A 22761-nucleotide genomic window follows, 5' to 3' on the forward strand; every position below is an offset into this window, starting at 1 on the left:
CACACACACACACACACAGTCTCACAACTGTTCATGGCTTCTAAATGTTTGTGGACCTGAACACACACATGCATAACTGTTCATGGCTTCTAAATGATTATGGAGCTGAGTGCACACACACACAAAGACCACACACACACGACTGTTCATGGCTTCTAAATGTTTGTGGCCCTGAAAACACACACCACACGCATGACTGTTCATGGCTTCTAAATGTTTGTGGACCTGAACACACACACGCACACCACACACATGACTGTTCATGGCTTCTAAATGTTTGTGGACCTGAAAACACACACACACACACACAACACGCATGACTGTTCATGGCTTCTAAATGTTTGTGGACCTGAACACACACGCACACCACACACATGACTGTTCATGGTTTCTAAATGTTTGTGGACCTGAACACACACCACACACATGACTGTTCATGGCTTCTAAATGTTTGTGGACCAGAACACACATGCACACCACACACATGACTGTTCATGGTTTCTAAATGTTTGTGGACCTGAACACACACACCACACACATGACTGTTCATGGCTTCTAAATGTTTGTGGACCAGAACACACACGCACACCACACACATGACTGTTCATGGTTTCTAAATGTTTGTGGACCTGAACACACACACCACACACATGACTGTTCATGGTTTCTAAATGTTTGTGGACCTGAACACACACACCACACACATGACTGTTCATGGCTTCTAAATGTTTGTGGACCAGAACACACACACACACACACACACACACACACACACACACACACCCCAGAGTCTGCTCGAGTCTCCACAGCTCACGGCAACCTCAGGGGCTGAGTGATGGAAGAAGGCTGTGCCTTGGGGGAGGGGCAGAGCACTGAGTCCCCAGGCAAGGGGCTTCGCCCAAGCCGGGCCCCCGGGTGTCCTCCAGCCTCAGCCAGCCAGGGAAGAAAGCCTCATTGAGCAGAGCGGCCAGGGGCGGAGGGGGGCAGGAGGCGAGGCTGGGGCCTGGCCGGCCGGGGAGGGGGAGGAACAGCTCGGGTGGAATGGTGGGAGGGACTGAGGGAGGGGCGTCCAGTCTCCCAGGGCCCGGCACTTTCTTGGAAGTCCCAGGATTCAGCTCTGAGGCCAGGACTGCCGTGCCCCGTCCCATTCCTTCGGACATAGACCTTGCAGAGCAGAGGTAGGGGCGCTGGGGGAAAGGGGAACAAAACAGAGATGAGGAATCAGTGGGACTGGGAGGGTGGAGGGAGGGGCGATGGGCCCGGGAAAGAAGTGGGAGCAGTAAAGGATGGTGGGGGGGGGGGAGAGGTCAAGCAGAGATGGGCTTTAGGAAGAAAGACGGGGGTGGAGGGAGCTGGAAAAGCTAGGAGTGTGGGGGTTCTGGTGATAAAGGGATCGGAGGGTGTGGGAACCGGGGAACCCTAGGAGTGGGGATGAAGAAACAAACGGAAAGGTTGGGGTGAACCTAGGGTGGGGGAACAGGGGAGAGGGGGCTTATGGGACTGAAGATACCAACACTTGAAGAAGTTTATTATACTTTCTATCACTGTTCAGTCCCCAGTTAAGGTGCAGATCGTTTGATGACCAGGGCAGGGGAAGCAGGGGAAACAGAAAGGTGAAAGGGGACCAACCTGGCAGGGGCAGAGCATGTAGTTATCAGGGGAAGGGAGAGGGAGAGCATCTGAGGGTCCAGCAGGGTAGGAGGCCAGCAGGGTGGAAAGGGGAAAAGAGGACAGCAGTCTCTGCTGGGAGTCTGGCCCAGAAACGTCAAAGTTTCCATAGAGGACTGGAGGAGAAGGGAGAGGAGGGAGAGAAGACTAGAACTGAGACTGGGGGTGTAAGGATTAGAGCAGGGTCCAGTTTGCTCCCACCAAAGACTGGAAATGCCAAAACTCCAAAGTCAGCTGCTCCTAGCCCATCCCCCCAGGGATTGGGCCTGTCTCCCTGGCCTAAGTCTCTGTTGCCTCAGTAACCGCTTGGACCTTAGCATTCCCTCTTTCTCCTTCCCTCCCTCCTAGTGGCTCCCACTGCCCCGCCCTACCCACTCAAGCCTGGTCCCTCTGGGTCCCCATGCTCCCCTGGGACAGGTAGCCAAGGGGTCTGAGTATCACAGTCACTGAGTGTGACTGTCAAAGCAGCCCCCTCTGTGACATTATTTCCTGTGTCACAATCAACACGGAGGCCTCCTCATGGCTTCTGGTGTGATCAATCCATGAAGCTAAAATTATTATGTGTGCCTGGGATGTGTGTGAGTTGTGTGTATGTTGTGTGTGTATATGTGTGTGTAAAATGATGTGAATGGTGTGCAGGCATGTTTCTTGCTTGCTCTGATGTGGTTCTATGGATAAAGGGCTTCTATCTGAGTTTCCCTTAACATGTCTCATTGATTCTGTTTACCATCTCCTTCCATCACTTCCACACCATATCTCCTAGTTAAGGCCTCTCATTCTTCATCTGTTGAGGGCATCTCCTCCCCTCCCCTTCTCACAGTGTCTCTCTACTCTGTCTCTATTTCTCTGTGTGTCATCAAAACTATTTCTCTCATTCTCTTAGTCCAGGTCTCCATCTCTACCTTACTGTCACTCTCTCTGGCTCTGTCACTATCTCCCTATCATTAACGTCTGGGTTTCTGTTTCTCTTAGACCATGTCTGATATGCAACTTGCCAGGGGCCAGCCATGGGGTCTTTGGGGGCTGCTTCTGTTCATGCTGTTTACCTGCTGTCTGGGAGCCCCCTCACCATCCCCAAGCCCTGCAGCAAGCACTGGTAGCAAACTTCGTTTCCGCCTAGCTGGTTTCCCTCGGAAGCACTATGAGGGTCGGGTGGAAATACAGCGGGCTGGTGAGTGGGGTACCATCTGTGATGATGACTTCACACTGCAAGCTGCTCACGTGCTGTGCCGGGAGCTGGGCTTTACCGAAGCCACAGGATGGACCCACAGTGCCAAGTATGGTCCAGGCACAGGTGAGAAGACCCTGGAACAGGAAAATAGAACCAAGTCCAGCTGAAGCTGGAAGTTCAGGAAGACAAGAAAAAAAATGTCATCTGTAGATGATATAAAATTAGAGCTGTTGGAGACAGGGTAGGAAGGAGAGGTTGAGCAAATAATTAATATATTGACAAAACCCAAATCTAAAAAAAAAAATGATTGTGCCAAATCTAATATGATGAAATAAAATAACTATAAATGGAAAGTTGGGCTTGGGTTCAAAAAATCAATTGCATGAGCAGAAAATTTATTCCTAAATTAAGAAACTGGGGGATTTAGTGAGCTGCATAAAAGTTTTATGTCAAGCAAAAAAAGGTAAAGTGATTGAAGTCAGCATTAATAGAGGCTGAGTACCCAGAATGAGGAAGTAGGATATTAATGCCCAAAATCTTCCCTACTCCAATTCTGGGCACACATTTAAGAATACTGATTTAAAAAAATCCAGAAGAAAAAACAAACATAATGAAGGAAACTGAAGCACATGGTATCCAGGCTAGAGAAGATTGGTTCTGGAGTCAAAGGACATGTATTCAACTTCCACTTCTTATGGGCAAATCACAACCTCCTTTGATCTCAGTTTCCTTATCTGTTGAATGAGATTGGAGTAGATGGTTTCCAAAGTTTTTCTCAATTCTAGATTTATGATCCTGGAGAAGAAGAAGGCTTACATATTGGGACATGGAAATAATCTAGAATCCCCAACAAGCCTGTCATACAACCTCATTTTGAACACTCCCTTTGACAGAAAATTCACTGTAGCATGAGGCATCCTATTAAGTTGCTTGATAGTTCTGATATTGGAAAATTATTTTCAGTTTCATCCTAAAACCTTGCTTTCAATTTCAGAGACCAGTGGATATGAACACCTTCAACTGTCTTCCATCTCCCCAAAATGATAACTCTTCTTGTCCAATTTTCAGGTCTTATCTAACCTTATAAAACAAAAACCATTCCCTTGACCATGCACTTCTCTCAAAACATGGCCCTATTTCTCTCTCCTTCCCTTTAAATGTAAAACTTATAGAATTACTTAAACTCAACCTTCTCTTGCTCAAGCACACTTAAAATCTGGCTTGTCTCCCTAAGACTACTTAGTGAGTCTCTCCAATGTCACCACCAGTGATCATTTAATTGACAAATCCAAAAGCCTCTGTTCTGTTCTCTTTCTCCTTGACCTTTCTGCACGGAGGAGAGGAATTAGACTTGAAAATCAAGGACCAGAAAACCAAGATCTGAATCTTGCCTCCTCCAATACTTCTTAGGTGTATTGGCCATGTGCAAGTCACTTTAATCTCTGCTTTTCCTTGAGGTCCCCTGATATCTGTGAAAGATAATTAGACTCATTCTATTTTAACCCCCAAAGAGTAGAACTCTATAAGTGAGTGGAAGTTACACAGGGAGAGGATTCATTCACTTTTCTAACAACCTGAACTGTTCAAAAACAACCCCCCCAAAAAAAACAACAAATGGGTTTCTTCTTCGGAAAACAGTGAGTTCCCCCACATTTAAAAGCTCTGAAGAGGAATCTCAGTGATCCCAGAATCAAGGAGGCTATAGAAAAGATTTCTATGCTGAGAGGGAATTTGTACAGCAGACTTCTAACATCCCTCCCAACTCTGAGATCTTTTCATTTTTAACTCTAGCCTGGAAAAGGAGCATGTCAAAGTAGATAAAGATGTTTTATGATATGGAACTGATTGGGAGGGAGAATCAGACTGAGGACATGTCCAGTACCTCTCTCTAGTCAGCTCTTCTGGCTGGTTGGAAAAGAGTTTTGGTCCGGAGCAGAGGGGAATTCTCATTTTGACTCTTCCTCTAAATTATAGTGTTTCTTTGAGAAAATCACTTCCTCTTTCTGGGCCTCAGTTTCTCTTTTGAAAAACAAAATAGTTGGACTCAGTGGTTTCTAATCTCCCATCAAGTTTAAAATTATATGATTCAGTGTGATTACTGCTCATATCCTAGCATCTCAAAACTACCCAGGCCCTTCTTGCATTTCCCTAGCCCGAATCACCATTGGTTCCCAATGCCTTCCATACTCTTTCTTCCCCTTCCTTTACCCATATCTGCTTGGGTCAGTGAACTAGAAAGAGAACATTTAGTTAGTCTGTTAATTCAAGAAATCATCTGTGGCTAAGAATGCAGCTCCCTGTCTACCAAGGCCTCTTGTCTTCCCATCCTAAAGCATCTCATTCCTTACTATAAAATGAAGGGGGCAGGGGGTGGACTAGAAAATATCTAAGATCTCTAAGACACCCAGATCTGCCATGCCCTGCCAATGTCCCCACCCCCACCTTCATCACTACCTCTGTGCTCCCTCTCAGTCCCTTCTGTCCCATTCCCCAAGGCCGAATCTGGCTAGACAATCTGAACTGCAGAGGAACAGAGCGAAGTGTGACTGAGTGTGACTCTCGGGGCTGGGGCAACAGTGACTGTACCCACGACGAGGATGCTGGTGTCGTATGCAAAGATCAGCGCCTTCCTGGTTTCTCCGATTCCAACATCATAGAGGTTGGTGGGTATATGGGCAAAGACATAGTTTCTGCACCAAAACCTATACAAGTGGCAGCTAAGGGACACTGTTCTGAGAGGGCTGGACCTTGAGTCAGGGAGACATGAATTCAAATTTTACCCCTGACATTTACTAGCTGTGTAATCCTAAGCAAGTGGCAAAACTTCTAGCTTGCCTCATCTACCTCTTTTGAAAAGTGGTGATAAAAATAGCTCCTACCTCCCAAGGTTTTGTAAGGATAACATGATAATATTTATTTGGATTTGTTAAATTCAATGTTACTTTATGTTTTTTTATTATTTTTATTACTTTTATTTTTTACAAAGATCCAAAATGAGATATTGAAAAAGTAAAACACTTTGCAATCTGTAATGTACTATATAAATCTAGCTATTATAATTTACACACACACACACACACACACACACATTCCACAGCCAAGTACATGGGATTTGGAGACCAGAGAAGATACAGGGGTCATGGGGAAGTTTTTATTCTGTCATTTTCAGTTGTGTCCAACTTTTGGGGACTTCATTTGGGATTTTCTTAGCAAAAATACTGGAATGGTTTCCCATTTCCTTCTTCAGCTCATTTTTCAAATGAGGAAACTGAGGCAAACAGGGTTAACTGACTTGCCCAGGGTCATACAGCTGAATTTGAACCCCAGGGCTCTGGAACTGTTTTGACTGCACTACCTAGTTGGGGCAGATAATTTATAATACCATAGGGAAAACAGTCTGATTTAGTAGAAAGATCAGGTTTGAAAGTCTGAAGGCCAGTTTCAAATCTGGGTTCTGCTGCTTCCTTTGTATATAACAAGTCTAAGCTCTCTGAGCCTCAGTGACCTCCCTCCCCTCAGATCTCTTCCTGCTCCAGATGTAATCATCAGTTACTGCTTGCTCTCTGGACTATAGTCATTTTATGTGTAAAAGGGGGTTAATAATCTTTATATTTTCTTGCTAAGATTTTTTTATATTTTTTCAGGAGGGAAGCCATATTTTATATAGGAATTTTAATTATGGGAGAAAGAATTTTTGTATCAGGTTCCTCCAAGGGAATATGGAGCTGAATAGTTAATTTAAATAAATCCCAATCTTGCTCGAGATCTCAGTTTCCTCATCTGTAAAGTGAAGGCATTACGTGATCTCTAAGGTTCCTTCCAATTCGCACTCCTAAAATCCTCAGGTAAATAAGAGGATGAAGAGGAGCAGTTTTCCTGGGGACTCCTGATTCTGTGATCCTTTGACCCCCAAAGATGTGGTTGTGTGATTAAGGGTTTACCCAGTTCTTTGCTATTCCATTCCCAGGTGGAGGAGCAACATTTGCAGGTGGAAGAGGTTCGACTGAAGTCAGCTGTGGGCGGGGGCCGCCGGCCACTGCCTGTCACAGAGGGGCTGGTTGAGGTCCGGCTCCCTGGCGGGTGGACCCAGGTGTGTGACCGTGGATGGAGCGTCCATAACAGCCGAGTGATCTGTGGGATGCTGGGTTTCCCCAGCGAGAGGAGGGTGAATGCTGCCTTCTACAGGTAAGAGAGCTGCGATGGGTCAAGGGATGGGGAAAAAGGGGATCCCAAGAGTGAGGAGGGAGAGAGATGTGAGATAAAGAGGAGTCTGAGTAATGAAGTGTGAACCGGTCAAGGAGTGTGAGTGTCTGAGGTCTGACCTAGGTCGAGATCTGAAGTTAAGGATCTGAAGGGGTGCAGAGTAGAGGCTGTCTGCAAAGTAGAGGCTGTCTGCAGAGTAGGAGGCTGTCTGGCGTTGAACACCAAGCTAAGTAGGAACAGCTAGGTTGAGCAGTGGCTAGAGCTCCGGGGAGAATCTGAGTTCAGATCCGGCCTCAGACACTTCATACTTATTTAGCTGTATGATTTCCAAATCACTTAACCCCATTACCTTGCAAAAATGGGGGGGGGGGGAGACAAGTCAAAGCCAAGTCACCTTGGCTTGAAGTTCAAGATCTCACTGAAGAAATTTGGGGGTGTAAGAGAGCCTGGGGTTCAAGGAATGAGGAATTCTGAGTTTTGAGGTAAAAAGGGAGCCCCCAAAGGTGGGAGGGGTGGATGAGAAGGGAGGATTAGATGGGTTGGAGGTATGATAAGTCTGAAGAGTAGAGGGGTGAAGGTTATGGGGTCTTCACTGTGGTACAATCCGGTTGGGAGGAATCTGAGCTAAGAGTCTGGAATTTGAAGGGAGAAAGAGGCTGGAAGAACCGTGGTGGGGGATGGGCCCTGAGTTGGTGGTCTGGGGTGGGGTAGGTAGAAGGAGAAACACGTCCCGGAGGGGCGTGGACCTCCCCAAGTGGGCACGGTCTGCCTGGGTGGGCAGGGTTTTACTGTAATAGGGCGGGGCTCCCCCCTGGGGTTGGTCTGAGCCTTTCCACGCCTTAACGTAGGTGACTGACGTCACCAAGCGCTAGGCAGATCCTTCTGCCTGCATTGCCCCAGGCTGCTTCTCTGGTGTACCCCAAAGAAGTGCCGAAGGGGCAAGATCAGGAAAGACTTGGAGAAAGAGGGGGCATTTGTTCTTCATGCGATGTGGAATGTAATTACTCTCCTTGTCGGTTTTCTTGCTTTGCACGGTCCCCGTGGAATAGCATTTCATAGCTTTAGAACTAGAAGAAACTAGTCTAACAACTTTATTTTACAAATGAAGAAACTGAGACCCAAAGAGGGGAAAGGATTTGCCTCAAGTCCCACAGGTAGTAAGTGACAAAGCCAGGACAAAGCCACCTGATCCGAGTCCAGGTGACAAACTGGGGTAAGCACCGTAGATATTGAAGGCAAACACGTTTCCTGATCTTAAAGACATCCCAATCTCATATAGAGACAAGCTAAAAACTGCTTAAAAAAGAAAAACATTGGCTAAATAATCGAAGCATTGTAGCAGAGGATGGCACTTTAGCTGAGACTAGAAAGAAGCCAGGGAAGCCGGGAGGAGTAGAAGAGAGGGAAGGTGCCAGGCTTTGGAAATATTAAGAGAAAAGGACCTGAAGGCAGGCTCTAGAGTGTGTGTTTGCGGAACAGGAAGGAGGCCAACATTATTGGCTCACCAAGTATGTGCAGGAGGATAGGTGTAAGAAGATTAGTAAATAAGGGAGGGGCCGGGTTATGGAGTACACTAAAAACCAAACAAAGGATTTTATATTTGATCCTTGAAGTAATTGGGAACCACTGGAGTTTATGGAATGGGAGTGGAGGGGGCGGATCATGGTGACATGATCAGTCCTGTGATTTAGGAAGCTCAGTTTGACAGCTTAATAGAGGTGAGGCTGGGGAGATGAGCCAGAAGGCTATTGTAATCATCCAAATATTCGGTTTTGAGGACTGGTGCTAGAATGGCGGCAGTGTCAGAGGGAAGAAATGAGTCTGTGAGAGATGTTCCAAGGGTAGGCAGGCAACTTGGCAACAAATTGTATAAAGGGAGATGAGAAAGAGGAGACAAAGATGACATCTAGACTTGAGACTGGCTGATTGGGAGGATAGTAGTCCCTTGAAAGGCATAGAGAAATTAGGAAGATGGAAGCTTTTAGAAACTTACAGGAAAGATAATGAGTTCAGTTTTCGATATGGGAGAGATAAATAAATCTAAGTATCATCTGCATAGAGATTAAAAATTAAATTCATGGGAACCGATGAAGTCACCAAGTGAAATAGATTGGAAGGAAAAGAGAAGAAAGTCCAGGATAGAGAGCCCTAGGGAAGACTTCTGATTAGATACAGCTATTTTCACTGTACCTTCTTCCATCATTTTAGTTGTGTCTGACTCTTTTTTTTTGCAAGGCAGTGGGATTAAGTGGCTTGCCCAAAGCCACACGGCTAGGTAATTATTAAGTGTCGAGGCTGGATTTGAACTCAGGTACTCCTGACTCCAGTGCCAGTGCATTATGCACTGTGCCACCTAGCCACCCCTGTGTCTGACTCTTCATGACCCCATCCACTTGGAGTTTTCTTGGCAAAGATCCTGGAGGGAAGATTGCCATTTCCTTCTCCTTTTATAGATGAGGAAATCGAGGCAAAAAAGGTTGAATTGTCTAAGGTCACACAGCTAGTGCCTGAGGCCAAATTTGAACTCAACCCTGACACTCTATGCACTGCCCTAGCTGTCCCAGTGCATTATTTAGGACATCCTTAATAAATCCTTGTCAGATTGAACTGAATTTGACCTGGAAGGATCTGTAGGATTTCAGCAGAATTTCAGGATGAGCAAGACTTGTGTGATGAGCAAAGGTGTAAAAAAGATTTGGAACAGCTCAGAGATTTGTCTAGGGTTTTTGTTCATCTCTGGGGATTTTTTTAGGGCCTCAAAGATATAGCTTACGAGATCCTGGAGGGTCTTTGATTCAACAAGGATTCATACAACCTTCATGTTGGACCTGGAACTTGGAAGATACCAGAGAAGTTGAAATCTTTACCCTCCAAAATCTTTCATGAGACCGCTTGGTGCAGTGTGAAAAGTGTTAGATTTGAAGGCAGAACACCTGGGTTCAAACCCAAGCTCTGCCACTTGCTATCTGGATGACCTTGGCCAAGTTCCTTCTTCAGTTTCCTCAATGTAAAATATAAGGGAGTTCAACTAGATAACCTATTAAGTCACTTCCATCTCTAAATTTATGATTCTAACACATCAAACAGTGAGGTAGTTAAGTACTGCAATATAGGAGATCCTGGAAGCCATGCTTTCATCCAACAGAGGGAAACCAAAGTCTAGAGAGATAGAGAAGAGCCTTGTCCAAGGTGACATAATGTAATGATCATCAGGTCTAAAACCAAACTCTGAAAAGACCTAAATCACTATAGGACCTCAGGAAATCTTTAATAAAGATATAGTGTGGGGCGGCTAGGTGGCGCAGTGCATAGAGCACCGGCCCTGGAGTCAGGAGTACTTGAGTTCAAATCCGACCTCAGATGCTTAATAATTACCTAGTTGTGTGGCTTTGGGCAAGCCACTTAACCCTATAAAGATATAGTGCCATAAAAACTAGAAATGAAGAGCAATAGATATTTCTTTGGGGGGAGAAAAGTGTTCACAGCAGTCAATGCTGAACTTATCTTATTTAACATTTATAATACTGTATGTCTAGAAAGGTAGATGCGAGGTCACTATAAAGGCAAAGCTTCTAAAACTCAGAAATGTCTAAAATGGCTCATGGGAGTGGAGGAGTAAGGAGAGGCAGATGCTTACACTTGGGGATACTGAAGGAATTCTTGAAGGAGTGCAAGTTAGGTAAAATGATTTCTGAGGCTGCTTCCAACTCTGAGATTCTCCAAGTAATCACACATTTAGAGCTCATAAGAAGCTTAGAAATGGGGCGGCTAGGTGGTGCAGTGGATAGAGCACTGGCCCTGGAGTCAGGAGTACCTGAGTTCAAATCTGGCCCCAGATACTTAATAATTATATTGCTGTGTGGCCTTGGGCAAGCCACTTAACCCCATTGCCTTGCAAAAAAAAAGCTTAAAAAAAAGCTTAGAAACATCTGATAATCCAGTCTTCTCATTTTCATGTTGAGGAAACAAAGTCCTAGAGAGAGAAATAGATCTTCAAGTCACATGGGTATTCAATAAGAACCAGTATTCTGAGGCACCTCAGCACCAAACCCATACTCAATCTAGCCCACATTGGAGGCCACAACAAATTTTAGGAAGGAGTAAATCAGAGAACTCTCTCCATTACCTCTCTTCAAACTGTATGAATTTTATGGTAATATATCTAGAGGCAAACATTCTAAAGCATGCTTATAGGATAGGCAGCGAGGAGTCCTGGCCCTTTATGGTAGCTTAGTAAAGGAATTAAAGATCACCACAGTTCCCCCAAAACCTTGGTTGCAAGGGTGGCTACTGTTCATTCCTATAGTGCAGAAGGTCCAAGAAAGGAACATTCACAAAAGGTGAATTGACCAAAAGGAGTCTTGGTCTAAATCCATTCATGAGTGGGGACAACTGAAGCTTAGTGGTTAATGGAGTTAACGAAAGCTTAGTGCTCCAATCCCTGCCATTAGGAAACTCCTCAAGATGGGGAAAAAAGCAAATTCAACTCAACTTACCATGGACAGGGCAGCTGCCTTCAAGGAGCTTATAGTCAAATATAGAGGGTTTTTAATAGGTCTTAATACCAAGTAAATAAGAGAACCCAAAGTGACTAGAGATTACTTTCATCTGCGGGATCATGGAAACCTTCATACAAGAGGGGGTAGCCCCAGATCCTCTTTGGGAGAAGGAAATGAATTTCCAATAGACAGAGATTTGGGTGCAGAGTTCATCCTGTACACAGTGTGGGTGGGGAGACATTGGTAAAAAATCAGAAAAAAATAAGGACAAACCCTGGAGAGGGCAAATAGTCCAGTTTGGATGGAATTTAGAATTATTTAGTGCTAGATGCTAGGGATGTATAAAGACAGTCAATTCTCACCCCAACAAAGTTTTCATTCTCCTGGGTGAGATACATATATACTGATGATACAAAGTGTTTTATACTCATAGATACAATGTGATACTAAGTAATTTCAAGAGGGAAAGGAGCATTGACACTTGGTACCAGCAGTCGGGAGGAATCAGGATGGTCTGCTGTGTATAGGAGGTGCTCCTACCCTGTCTCTCCAAGAAAGTTAGGGATGCCAATGGCAGAAGTGGAGAGGGCATCCCAAGCACAGGAGGGGGCATATGGGCAAAATTAGAGTAGGAGGAGGTCAAGGAACAGTAATCTGCCCTGTTTGACTGGCATGGAAAGTACGTGAGAACAATATGTGATATAGCTAGAAAGGTAACCAGGAACCAGATTGTAGAGGGCCTTAATTAAATGCCAGCCCAAGGAGTTTCTGTTGGCAATGGGGAGCTACTGAAGGTTTTATTAAAGGCTTTGACATGGGTCAGATTTGTGCATTATCCAAGTGGTTTTGGAGCTCTGTGAAAGCAAAGACTAGTTTGGAAGCTATTGGAATAGTCTATGTGAAATAGGGTAGATCCAAAAAAATGTGGATGGATCAATGGCAGTTGATTGGGGTTGAGGTAAGGGAGGCAGAGAGCACTCTATGTGGATGACTGCAAAGTTAGCAGTGGGATCAGTTGGAAGTCAGGGGAAGATGAAGACTTTGGTTTAAGACACAGTGAGCTTAGGTCAGTGAAAAAGGAAGCAAATTCTTGGCCTTACTTACAGGAAACTGTTCCAAGCTGGGGCTAGGGAAGGGGCAGTTGGACTATTTAACCCCCCCCCCCCAACTTTCATTCCTTCAAGTGTTCTGGCTCTGCCTGGCTTCAGCCTCAAGACAGTTCTACACTGTTGGTTTCTCTTCTTGGCAATGAGCCTTAGGACTGGCAGCAGACCGAGAAAAGAGGTCAGTTGGATTAGCTGATCTGCTTGGGCCTGACCAGGTTTGGCCTTCCCAGCTCCCTCTGGTAATGGTCCAAGTCACATGATTCCACCCTTAGCCAACTTTTGAATTCCTGGGCTTGACACTCCACCCCATTTCCACCATAGTTGTGGCCTGAGTGGTTATGAGATTCTTGGTCCAGACACTATCTACCACCCCTAACCTCTATAGTTCTACTTTTGGCTGACTTAAGATTTTTGGTTCTCTTTCAGCCTTCTAATTCCTATCATCCTAATGCAGGGAGTCTGTCCCAAGACATCAAAAATACTCTCCCATACATCCACCTCCTTCCCTTCCTAGGTGATTTGGTACAACCTGGAGCCATAAGGGTCTGTCTCTGATATCTTAACTGGTTGGGAAGATTAGAAAGGAGATTTTTTAGCTTCTGGTAACCAAGGATGGTAGGACAGATGAGGTTCCTCTCAGCTATTGGAGAAAATCTTCTCTTGCCCTGACCCCAATTGGCCCTCTAGTCTGATTCCAGGACTCAAGCTTGTCCTTACTCCAGTGTTCTCTTGTCCTCACAGACATTTGAGGAAACGGGCGGCCAAGGCCTCTGCCCAACGTCGTGGGTCTCGTGGCAGGTAACAGGGCAGGAAGGGGTTGACCTCTGGCTGAATCCAGGGGCCTCCTGATCCTCCCTGTGGCTCCAGGAATTGGAAGGACATTGTCCTTTCCAGATCCCAGGGTAGTGAATCAGAGTGAGGCTAAGGGTCAAACTTGGGGACATGTGGAAGAAGCACTCCCTTCTGCTCCCCTGGACAACCCTGGGCTTGAGCCTTCAGCTCCAATCCCACCAGCCTCGATTCACACTCACTCCCCTCCACCCTTCCCTCTTTTTATCCATTTTCCTTCACTTTTTTCCCATGGCTTTGCCTAAATTGACTACCCTTTCCTAGGTGTGTTCAGTAGGAAAGCATGGGCCCTGGGGCCTTGCTCAATGCAGCCATGGAGGAGTCAGTGAGGACAGTGTGATCCAGCCACCTGACTCTGCATCTCCCTATCCTTCCTCATCCCTTCCCTTGCCCTGCCCTGTCTCTTTCTGGGAAACACAACAGAAAAGACAAGGAGTCTGATGATCCCTGACCCTTCCTGACCCCCCTTCTGCTTGACCCCTGACCCTTCCTGACCCCCTTCCACTTGCCCTCTGCCTTCCTCCATGCCTGTCTCCTCTTTCCAGGCCAGTCACCAAGCTTAAAGCCAAACACAAACCCCGTGCAAGCCAGGGGCCCAAAAAGAGGTAAATAACAAACCAGATGGTAAAAAGAAGGCATAAGGACTGAGAGTCTCCTGTTTCAAGCAGGGGACCATAGGGACCTAATTGATTGAGAGCTGGGAAAGATCTGATGGGGATCTGATGGGTCCAGTGGTGTGCTGTTTCATTCTGCACCCCCACACCCCAGTGATGTTTGATCAAGTGACTAATGACCCCATGCTTGATTATACATTCTTTCAACTTACCTGGCATGGATGCAAAATTCAAAATATCATATGAAACTGTTCTATTTAGAAAAATCCACAGGGGCAGTCACTTACCTTTCTGATACAGTGGCATTTCTAACAGGCTGCATGACTGGGTCTTCTCTTTTCCCCTCAAGTTACTTCAGAACCCTGATAGAATGACACCTGTCTTCTTAGGCCCCAAAATAACAGTACTACTCTCATTTATACCACAACCAGTATTTGTCTTATTTCACCGATTCTCACCACAATTCTGAGGACCAAGATGGTCCTCCCTATTTTACTGAGTCTCAGAGCTAGGAGGGATTTTCCTGAGATCTTAGAGGTGGTATGAGAGAGGAGACTTGATAGGTCTGATTTCCAGCTCCATCTGCCCCCCCCCCCCAGAACAAACTCTCCAGCCCAGTGGCTTCAGAAGACTATTTGGGTGGAAATAAATCTTGGAATTCATTATTCTCTTCTTTTCCCTTCTCCCCACTATCCACATCTTGGACCTTTCCTCCCTCTCTCTCACTCTCACTCAGTTTGAAGAACATGAGATTGTCTCTAAGCTCTGCTTTTTGGTATCTGCATTGCCCTCAATGGACCCTATTCTGGGCCTTCTCAAAAGGAATTATCTATTCCGGAATAAGATCATTTCCACTCCTATGACCCCTGACATTGACAAGACCTTTGGGGCCTTAATATGCTTTATTCTGGGTTTCTTGTTTGAAGTACTAACACACACACACTTCCCCCCCAAAGCTTGCACTTATACTCGTCCCCATCTTCTTAGTGTTTTCTGGTGGTCTACCAGAAGGAGGCTTTTCTTGGCTCTCCTTAGCACAAGGTCCTGCCTGGCTCCTTCCTTTGTGGTGCTGAGGCCTATCATTCCAGGAAGCAGACTCATTTCTCTTATCCATACAACCACCCTTTGGTGCTTATGGGGGTTCCTGATCTTCTGCTAAACTCCAGCTTCATCTCATTTGCCTGCTTGGTCAGTTTACAGGATCTTTCTCTCCTAGTGTTCTTTTTTATTTTTTTTTAGGTTTTTTTCCCAAGGCAAATGGGGTTAAGTGGCTTGCCCAAGGACACACAGCTAGGTAATTATCAAGTGTCTGAGGCGGATTTGAACTCAGGTACTCCTGACTCCAGGGCCAGTGCTCTATCCACTGCCCCACCTAGCCACCCCTTCCTAGTGTTTTTATTCAACATGTGTAGTAACCCCTCCTGAGACTCCACTGCCTATCACCAGTCCAAGTACATCTTTTTGCCCTAACTTCTCATCCCCCTCCTTCTTCTCTGACCTTGTGAAGATCTCTCCTACTCCACCAGTACCCATCTGCAACCTGGACAATCTAACCAATATTGACTCTGATCCTTCCCATGTCCCACTGTCCTTCCCTTCCCAAGTCCAGATGCCCTGACCTAGCTTCCCATTCTGCCCTAGGACATCTTTTCTAGCTGTTCTCCCACCAGGATCCAGAACATTTTATGACACAAATAAAATATTCACTGACATTTATGGAATGCCTTAAGGTATGCAAAGTGCTTTATGATCTCATTTGATCCTTTCAACAACCCCATGAGGTAAGTATCATAGGTATAATTATCACCCTTCTTAATGGGGAAGGAAACAAGCCAATACAGTTAAGTCCCTGCTCAAACCCCTATGAAGTGGCAGAATTTAAATTCAAATCTCTCCTGACTCCCAGGTTCAGTTCTCTTTCCCCTGTACCATGGGTTAACAGCTGATTTTATATTTTCTTTTATGGCTTAAATGCCTTTTACATTCATGATTCTGTGAGAGAAGTACTATGAATAAGTATTATTCCTGTTTTATAAAAGAAAACAATAAGGTTCTAGGTAACGATTCTGATCACTATGAAATCAGGGGCAGGATTTAAAGTCAGTTCTTTCTTGATTTCAAGTCTATGCCATCACTATGCTCTGCTTTACTGCTTATGTCTGCCCCACATTCATGCAGGAGCATTTTTGTCTGCACTTGAGCTACCAGGGCCTCCTGTTTAAACTGAGGCATGCATTGGCCACCTGTCATGTTGGTTGGGCCTCTCGGTCCCAGCCCATTTCTTTCTTGTTGGCTCTTATCCTATTCTGAGCTATTATCTGAGGGGCTGATGGAGGTAGGGTCGAGGGCACACTGAGCTAGCTTTCCTTCCTCTGTGCAGAAGGCTTCTTCCATTTCCTTACCCCAATGTCCTCTTTTCTGAAACATCCATTTTCTCTTGCATCTCCTGAGATTCTTTAGTTTTATCTGAGAAAGGGGTGGGAGGTTGTGGAAAAGGGAGATGGGAGAGGGGGAAGAGGGTTGAGGATGAGGTGGTGCTAGAGTTTGGAGACCCATCCTCCTCCTTCCTGTCCCCAGGCTGCTGGCCCAGCGCCAACGTCACTCCTTTGGCCTGCACGGAGTGGCATGTCTGGGCACTGAGGCTCACCTCTCCCTCTGCCCCCTGGAATTCTATCATGGCAATGACACTGCCCGGTGCCCAGGTGGGGCACCCGCCGTGGTGAGCTGTGTGCCAGGCTCTCTTTATGCCACACCCAATGGCCAGAGAAAGAAGCAGTCATCGACACAACCTCGGGGAGAGGTGTGTGACCCAAGCAGAGGGAGGTTCCCCCCGCCATTCCCACTTCCTACCCAGCCCAGTCCAGTCCACCTCCAGGGATCAGTGGGGCCCTAACCAATGCCTTCCTCCATACCTGACCCCCCAAGATAGATAGCCACCCCCAGGGCTGCTGTCCATCCCCTGCCCCCAACTACCTGCCTGCCTCCCTGGTCCCATTAAGCCTTTTCCCCATTTCTTTGTCTTTCTCCAGTCCCGGATCCGTCTGAAAGGTGGAGCCCGGCCAGGTGAGGGCCGGGTTGAGGTCTTGAAGGGTGGCGAGTGGGGCACAGTCTGTGACCACAAGTGGGACCTCCAGTCAGCCAGCGTTCTTTGCCGAGAATTGGGCTTTGGCAGTGCCCGTGAGGCTCTGACCGGTGCCCGAATGGGACAGGGTGAGCACAGGACCCACACAGGGTGGAGAGAGTGGATGCCAGGGGGGCACTGGGGAAAAGTTCATGGACAGACATTGAGAACCTCTGTACCTGCCCCCAGGTATGGGCCCCATCCATCTGAGCGAGGTGCGCTGCTCAGGCCAGGAAGTTTCCCTCTGGAACTGTCCGCACAAGAACATCACTGCCGAGGACTGTTCTCATGCCCAGGACGCTGCTGTCCGCTGCAACCTGCCCTACACTGGGGTTGAGGCCATGGTCAGCTTGGATCTTTTGATGTCTGGTCAATGGCTTCAGTCTCCCATGCTCCCACCACCACCTCTTCTGCATCCTTCCCACCCTATCTCCCAACCCCCTCTTCCTTGGCCTCTAACCATCCCTCCCAATTCATCTCTACCACCCCAAGAGTTGGTGACACCCTTCCCTTTGCTCACTGCAGATACGGCTGAGTGGGGGCCGCAGCCGTTATGAGGGACGAGTGGAGGTGCAGGTAGGGGGGCCTGGTTCCCCCCGCTGGGGCCTCATCTGTGGAGATGACTGGGGAACGCTGGAAGCCATGGTGGCCTGTCGGCAACTTGGCCTGGGCTATGCCAACCATGGCCTGCAAGTAGGTATAGAGGGAAAGGGGGGAATTAAATATTTTTCCTCATGTTTCTTGAGTCCTCATGTGTCCAACTGTCCACATTTCCAGGAGACATGGTACTGGGACTCTGGGAATGTCACTGATGTGGTACTGAGTGGAGTTCGCTGCACGGGCTCTGAGCTATCCCTAGGAGAGTGTGCCCACCATGGCCTCCATATCGCTTGCAAGAGGACAGGCACACGCTTTGCTGCTGGTGTCATCTGTTCTGAGAGTGAGGGGGAGTGGACCAGGGAGGTGGGGTGGAGCGGGCCCTGTCCCAGTGTGAGCCCTCTTTGAGGCAGAGGATGAGGGACCTGAGATCCCAAGGTAAAAACCAGTCTCTAAGTAGACTGGCAGAGGATGGCCCCTACTCTCCAGACTCACCTGCCCTTGTAACCTGAGACCTCCTTCTTCTACCCCCCCAATCCACCCACCCAGCTGCATCAGACTTGATCCTACACTCAGCACTGGTGCAGGAGACTGCTTACATTGAGGACCGACCACTGCACATGCTCTACTGCGCAGCAGAGGAAAACTGTCTGGCTCGCTCTGCCCGGTCAGCGAACTGGCCCTATGGCCACCGGCGATTACTCCGTTTCTCCTCTCAGATCCACAACCTTGGCCGAGCTGACTTCAGGCCTAAGGCTGGGCGACACTCCTGGGTGTGGCACGAATGCCATGGGTGAGGGAAGGGACTCATGGCTAATGAGAGGGAGAGGTTGAGGGTCTGCGGGGGAAGAAAGGCATTGTCCATTTACAGGAGAGGCCTCCCCACAGGCACTACCACAGCATGGACATTTTTACTCACTACGACATCCTCACACCCAATGGCACCAAGGTGGCTGAGGGTCACAAGGCCAGTTTCTGTCTGGAGGACACTGAATGTCAAGAGGGTGAGTCAAAACCTGGAAGGGGCTTCCATCCATCACCAGAATCTACCCCTATCCCAAGCTCTGACCAAGGGACTCTGGTCCAGGCCTTCCCTCCCTTGGGTTTCCAACTTCTTGCCCATGCCTGGGACTCCCAGCAGCCAAGGCCTCTCTGAACTCCCCATCCCCCCCCAGATGTCGCTAAGCGGTACGAGTGTGCCAACTTTGGGGAACAGGGCATCACTGTGGGCTGCTGGGACCTCTATCGGCATGATATTGACTGCCAGTGGATTGACATCACCGATGTGAAACCAGGAAACTACATCCTGCAGGTGAGGAAGACAAAGTGGGAGAACATCTGAGCTGTCTCAGGCTGGAGACCTCAAAAGAATTCTAATCTCTAATCCTGCTACTTAACCCCATTGCCTTGCAAAAACTAAAAAAAAGAAGCCAAACCAAAAATTAATCTCTAATCCTCCTCCATATTAGGTGGTCATTAACCCCAACTTTGAAGTGGCTGAGAGTGACTTTACCAACAACGCGATGAAATGTAACTGCAAATATGATGGTCACCGCATCTGGGTGCACAACTGCCACATCGGTACTAGGGCTGGGCTCAGCAGGGTGGCAGAGTGCTCCCCTGTACCCCCCCCCCTTCTTAACCCCTTCTGCCTGCCCTCCAATTGGGGCCGGGGATCTGATTCAGCCCTTCTTCTATTTCTTCTCCAGGTGATGCTTTCAGTGAAGAGGCCAACAAAAGATTTGAGCGCTACCCTGGCCAAGCCAACAACCAAATAGTCTAAGGCCCCTGGGCCCCTCTGTGCCTGGCTCCCTGGACCTCCCCATCCTCAGGGCCTGGCTGGAGCCAAAGCTCAGCTTCAGCCACATCGAAGCCACACCATTTTGACGCATGGACTGAGAAGGAGGATTCCCTGCCTTCCATAACTGGACTGGAACAGAAAGAGAAGCTAGTTTCCTACCATGCACATCCATCCACATCCTGGGGACACAGTCAATACCTCCAGTCTTTTGGGTTAGGAGAGGAATCCATCCTACTCCCCTTATTCTTGGCTATGACATGTCACTAGTTAAAATTTTATTTTATTTTTATTTTATTTTATATAAAATGTTTTTTCCTGTTTCTTTGGGGTGTGGAGGGGGAAGGCCTGCCCTCCCCTGACTCATTCCCCACCTTGTCATCCTCCTTAAGTTATTCCAATCTCAAGGAAAAGGGGATATGGAGACAGGGCAAGGGCTATACCCTCCTCCTCCTTCCATTTGGGGTAAGCATAAGGACTTAGGCCCTTCTGTCCAGCCTGATCACTCAGTGACCTCTGGAATCACAAACAGGGTCAATGTATCCAACCCCCTTCGGACCTGCATGGCCAGTTTGGGCTGTGTACGAACAGCCTCGTATACGTCTTCCGCTGACTTCACTGCCTGATTCCCAATGGACAGAATTATGTCCCCTGGCCGCAGACCAGCCCTGAAGGAGGAGATAGCGAGGTGAACCACAGACCTGCTCCCCTCCTGCAGGTCTCCATAGCTCCTTTGCACCCATTGAGACACAACCTGCCCTCCTTACCGGTGTGCAGGGGAACCCAAGATGACTTTGTGGATGAGGACACCATGTTGGACATCAGGGAAACTCGGCTCCCGAAGCTGTAGCTCAGCCAAGATGCTGATGGGGATGTGAGGCGTGGTTAGCCTTACTTTGTCACTCCCCCTCCTTCAGCCAAATATGCTGACCACATTTTCAACATAGACCCCTAAGTGAAATTCTGGGGGTTAAGGGTCAGTCCTCTCCCAAAAGAGGGGCAGTCTAAATAGATGGCTCAAAAAAGTTAGAAATCCCTGAAAGTGACAATATTTATTCGCTCAAGACTTCATAGAAAATAGAACCTAAGCTGGGTCTCAAGAGACATGAATGATACATTTTAGATTTTAGAAATGTAACCAAAATTGTAAAAACTACTAATCTAATCTGGCTAGAAAGTTACGTGGGGGTTAGAGCCCTAAATGCAGGCTGAGAAAGTTGAGGCAATGGGAAGCCACTAGAATCACTAGAGCAGAAGGTGGCTTGTTATTTTCATGTGACTATCTAGGTAGATTAAAGTAGGAATGAACCAGGGGCAGAGAGTAGGAGGGAACTCCAAGGATCTTGGTGCAGGGTTGGTAACTACGGCCTGAAATAAGGGGGTCATGATGAAATAGAGACTATGGACTCAGTCACTGCTGGCAGTCACTCTCCCCATTTTGCAACCCGAGATCATACCTGGGTGTTAACGTCAGCATCATGACCCCAATGTAACGACGTTTCAACTCGCTGCTCCCAAACCAGGAACCTAGGACAGATAGAAAGCTAGTAAGTCTCATCAGCCTGTTCACCACCTCCCACCACTCTGCAATGCCTCCTTCTCCCGACTCACTCTTCTTCTCGCCTCGTTGCAGAAACTCTCGCAGGCGGTCAGAGGGAATGGCAAAAGAGATCCCAGCTGTGACTTTCATTGTGTTCACCCCAATCACTTCTCCGTCCTGCCGGGACACAGTCCACATCCCAGCACGATTCAGTGGGGGGGGGGGGAGGAAGGGGAAGGGCACAGGTGGACAGGGAGGTAGGGCCACCCCCCAAATCCTACCGAAGACCCACATGCTCACGAAGACACTGGGCTTTCCCCCACCCCATATGGGTGCTGGGAAGAATAAAGGCGATGAACGTACTCACCAAATTAACCAGAGGCCCCCCAGAGTTTCCAAACTACAAAAAAGGAACGGAAGGAGGGTAAGAGGACGAGCCTGGGACCCGGGTTCGTTCTTCAAACCTTGCGCGGGCACACCCGTGCCCCCTCTCCACCCCCTGCACCCCGCCTACGTCAATGGGCGCGTCCGTCTGGATGTACTCCACGTTGGGCTGGGGCAGGCCGAGGTCCCTGGCCCGGCGCTGGGCAGAGCTGACGATGCCGGAGGTGATGGTGTTCTGGAGGGCGAAGGGGCTTCCCATGGCCACCACAAACTCGCCCTGGCGGACTTCGGCCGAGCGGCCCAGGGGCAGCGTGGGGAGGGGCTCCTGGGGAGGGGGAGGCATTGCTGAGGGGGGAGCGGCGCTAGGCCGGGGCCTCGGGCTCGGGGGGCTGCTCCAACGCCCACCCCCCCGACCTTGGTGGGGATCCGCAGCGTGGCGATGTCGGCCACGGGGTCCACGGCCGTGACGGTGGCTTCGTACGTGTCCCCGCTGGGCAGCCGCACGCGGACCCGGCGCCGGTCGGCCACCACGTGCGCGTTGGTGACCACGAGGCCGTCGGGGGCCACGATGAAGCCCGAGCCGTTGGAGATGGGCACCTCTCGGCCGGAGAAGGGGTGCCTGGGGAGGGGGGAGGGCAGAGGTCGGAGGCCGCCCCCCCCCGGGCCTGGGCCCCCGCGGCCCCCCCCCCCGGGGCCTCGGCCCCCCCGCCCGGGCTCGGGACGGGGCCCAGTTACCGGCCCAGGATCTCGATGTAGACCACGGCGGGCGCCGTCTTCTCCACCACGTCCGCGATGAAGTTGTAGAGCCGCCGCGGGGAGGCGGCGGGGGGCGCGGGCACGGCGGCCAGCACGGCGGCCAGGCCCGGGCCCGGCCGGCGCCCGCGGGCCCCCGGCCCCCACAGCAGCAGCAGCGCCGCCGCCGTGCCCGCGCCCACGGCGGCCGCCGCCCACCGGCGGGCTCGGGGCTCCGCGGGCGCCTCGGCCTGGCCCCGGGGCGGGGGCGCCCCTGCCAGGCTGCGCAGCGCGTGCGCCCGGCCCGCCCTCCGCAGCAGCGCCGCCGCCGCCGCCGCCGCCATGGCTGTCAGCCGGGCCCCGGGCCCGAGCCTAGAGGCCGTTCCTCGGGAGAGTCCGGGGCGCGGAGCACGTCGGGAGCTGTAGTTCCGGAGCCGGGCCGGGCGGGGCCCCGCGGGGCCTGCCGGGACGCGTAGTCC

At 49.1% G+C, this 22761-nt stretch overlaps 2 protein-coding genes across 2 annotated transcripts; one reads left to right on the plus strand and one right to left on the minus strand.

The window, feature by feature from the left end:
• Positions 1–1073: 1073 nt before the first annotated feature.
• On the plus strand, positions 1074–21376 carry LOXL3 (lysyl oxidase like 3). Its single transcript, XM_074230002.1, has 14 exons — positions 1074–1178; positions 2641–2962; positions 5335–5498; positions 6807–7024; positions 16688–16910; positions 17140–17320; positions 17421–17575; positions 17757–17924; positions 18009–18171; positions 18378–18621; positions 18717–18832; positions 19004–19140; positions 19298–19409; positions 19538–21376. Exons 2-14 carry the CDS (start codon positions 2644–2646, stop codon positions 19609–19611), a joined length of 2274 nt encoding a protein of 757 aa, XP_074086103.1. The 5' UTR covers positions 1074–1178; positions 2641–2643; the 3' UTR covers positions 19612–21376.
• HTRA2 (HtrA serine peptidase 2) lies at positions 19890–22759 on the minus strand. The gene is made up of 8 exons (XM_074230005.1): positions 22286–22759; positions 21965–22169; positions 21681–21875; positions 21534–21566; positions 21238–21343; positions 21084–21153; positions 20394–20489; positions 19890–20294 (listed from the first exon to the last, which is right to left on the minus strand). The coding sequence occupies exons 1-8, from the start codon at positions 22624–22626 to the stop codon at positions 20129–20131; spliced, it is 1212 nt and encodes a 403-aa protein (XP_074086106.1). The 5' UTR covers positions 22627–22759; the 3' UTR covers positions 19890–20128.
• Between the last annotated feature and the right edge of the window lie 2 nt (positions 22760–22761).

Source organism: Macrotis lagotis, chromosome 3, assembly GCF_037893015.1.
Source record: "Macrotis lagotis isolate mMagLag1 chromosome 3, bilby.v1.9.chrom.fasta, whole genome shotgun sequence".
NCBI lineage: Eukaryota > Metazoa > Chordata > Mammalia > Peramelemorphia > Peramelidae > Macrotis > Macrotis lagotis.

What these genes read in the sequence shown, in the direction of transcription:
- LOXL3 (XM_074230002.1), top strand. Translation starts at nt 2,644, where the DNA reads ATGTCTGATATGCAACTTGCCAGGGGCCAGCCATGGGGTCTTTGGGGG. An exon ending in CCGATTCCAACATCATAGAG is followed by an intron (nt 5,499 to 6,806) that starts GTTGGTGGGTAT and finishes TTCCATTCCCAG; the next exon opens with GTGGAGGAGCAACATTTGCA. An exon ending in GGACACTGAATGTCAAGAGG is followed by an intron (nt 18,833 to 19,003) that starts GTGAGTCAAAAC and finishes ATCCCCCCCCAG; the next exon opens with ATGTCGCTAAGCGGTACGAG.
- HTRA2 (XM_074230005.1), bottom strand. Translation starts at nt 22,626, where the DNA reads ATGGCGGCGGCGGCGGCGGCGGCGCTGCTGCGGAGGGCGGGCCGGGCG. An exon ending in ATGCTGACGTTAACACCCAG is followed by an intron (nt 20,490 to 21,083) that starts GTATGATCTCGG and finishes CATCCCCATCAG; the next exon opens with CATCTTGGCTGAGCTACAGC. An exon ending in TTGGGTTCCCCTGCACACCG is followed by an intron (nt 20,295 to 20,393) that starts GTAAGGAGGGCA and finishes CTCCTCCTTCAG; the next exon opens with GGCTGGTCTGCGGCCAGGGG.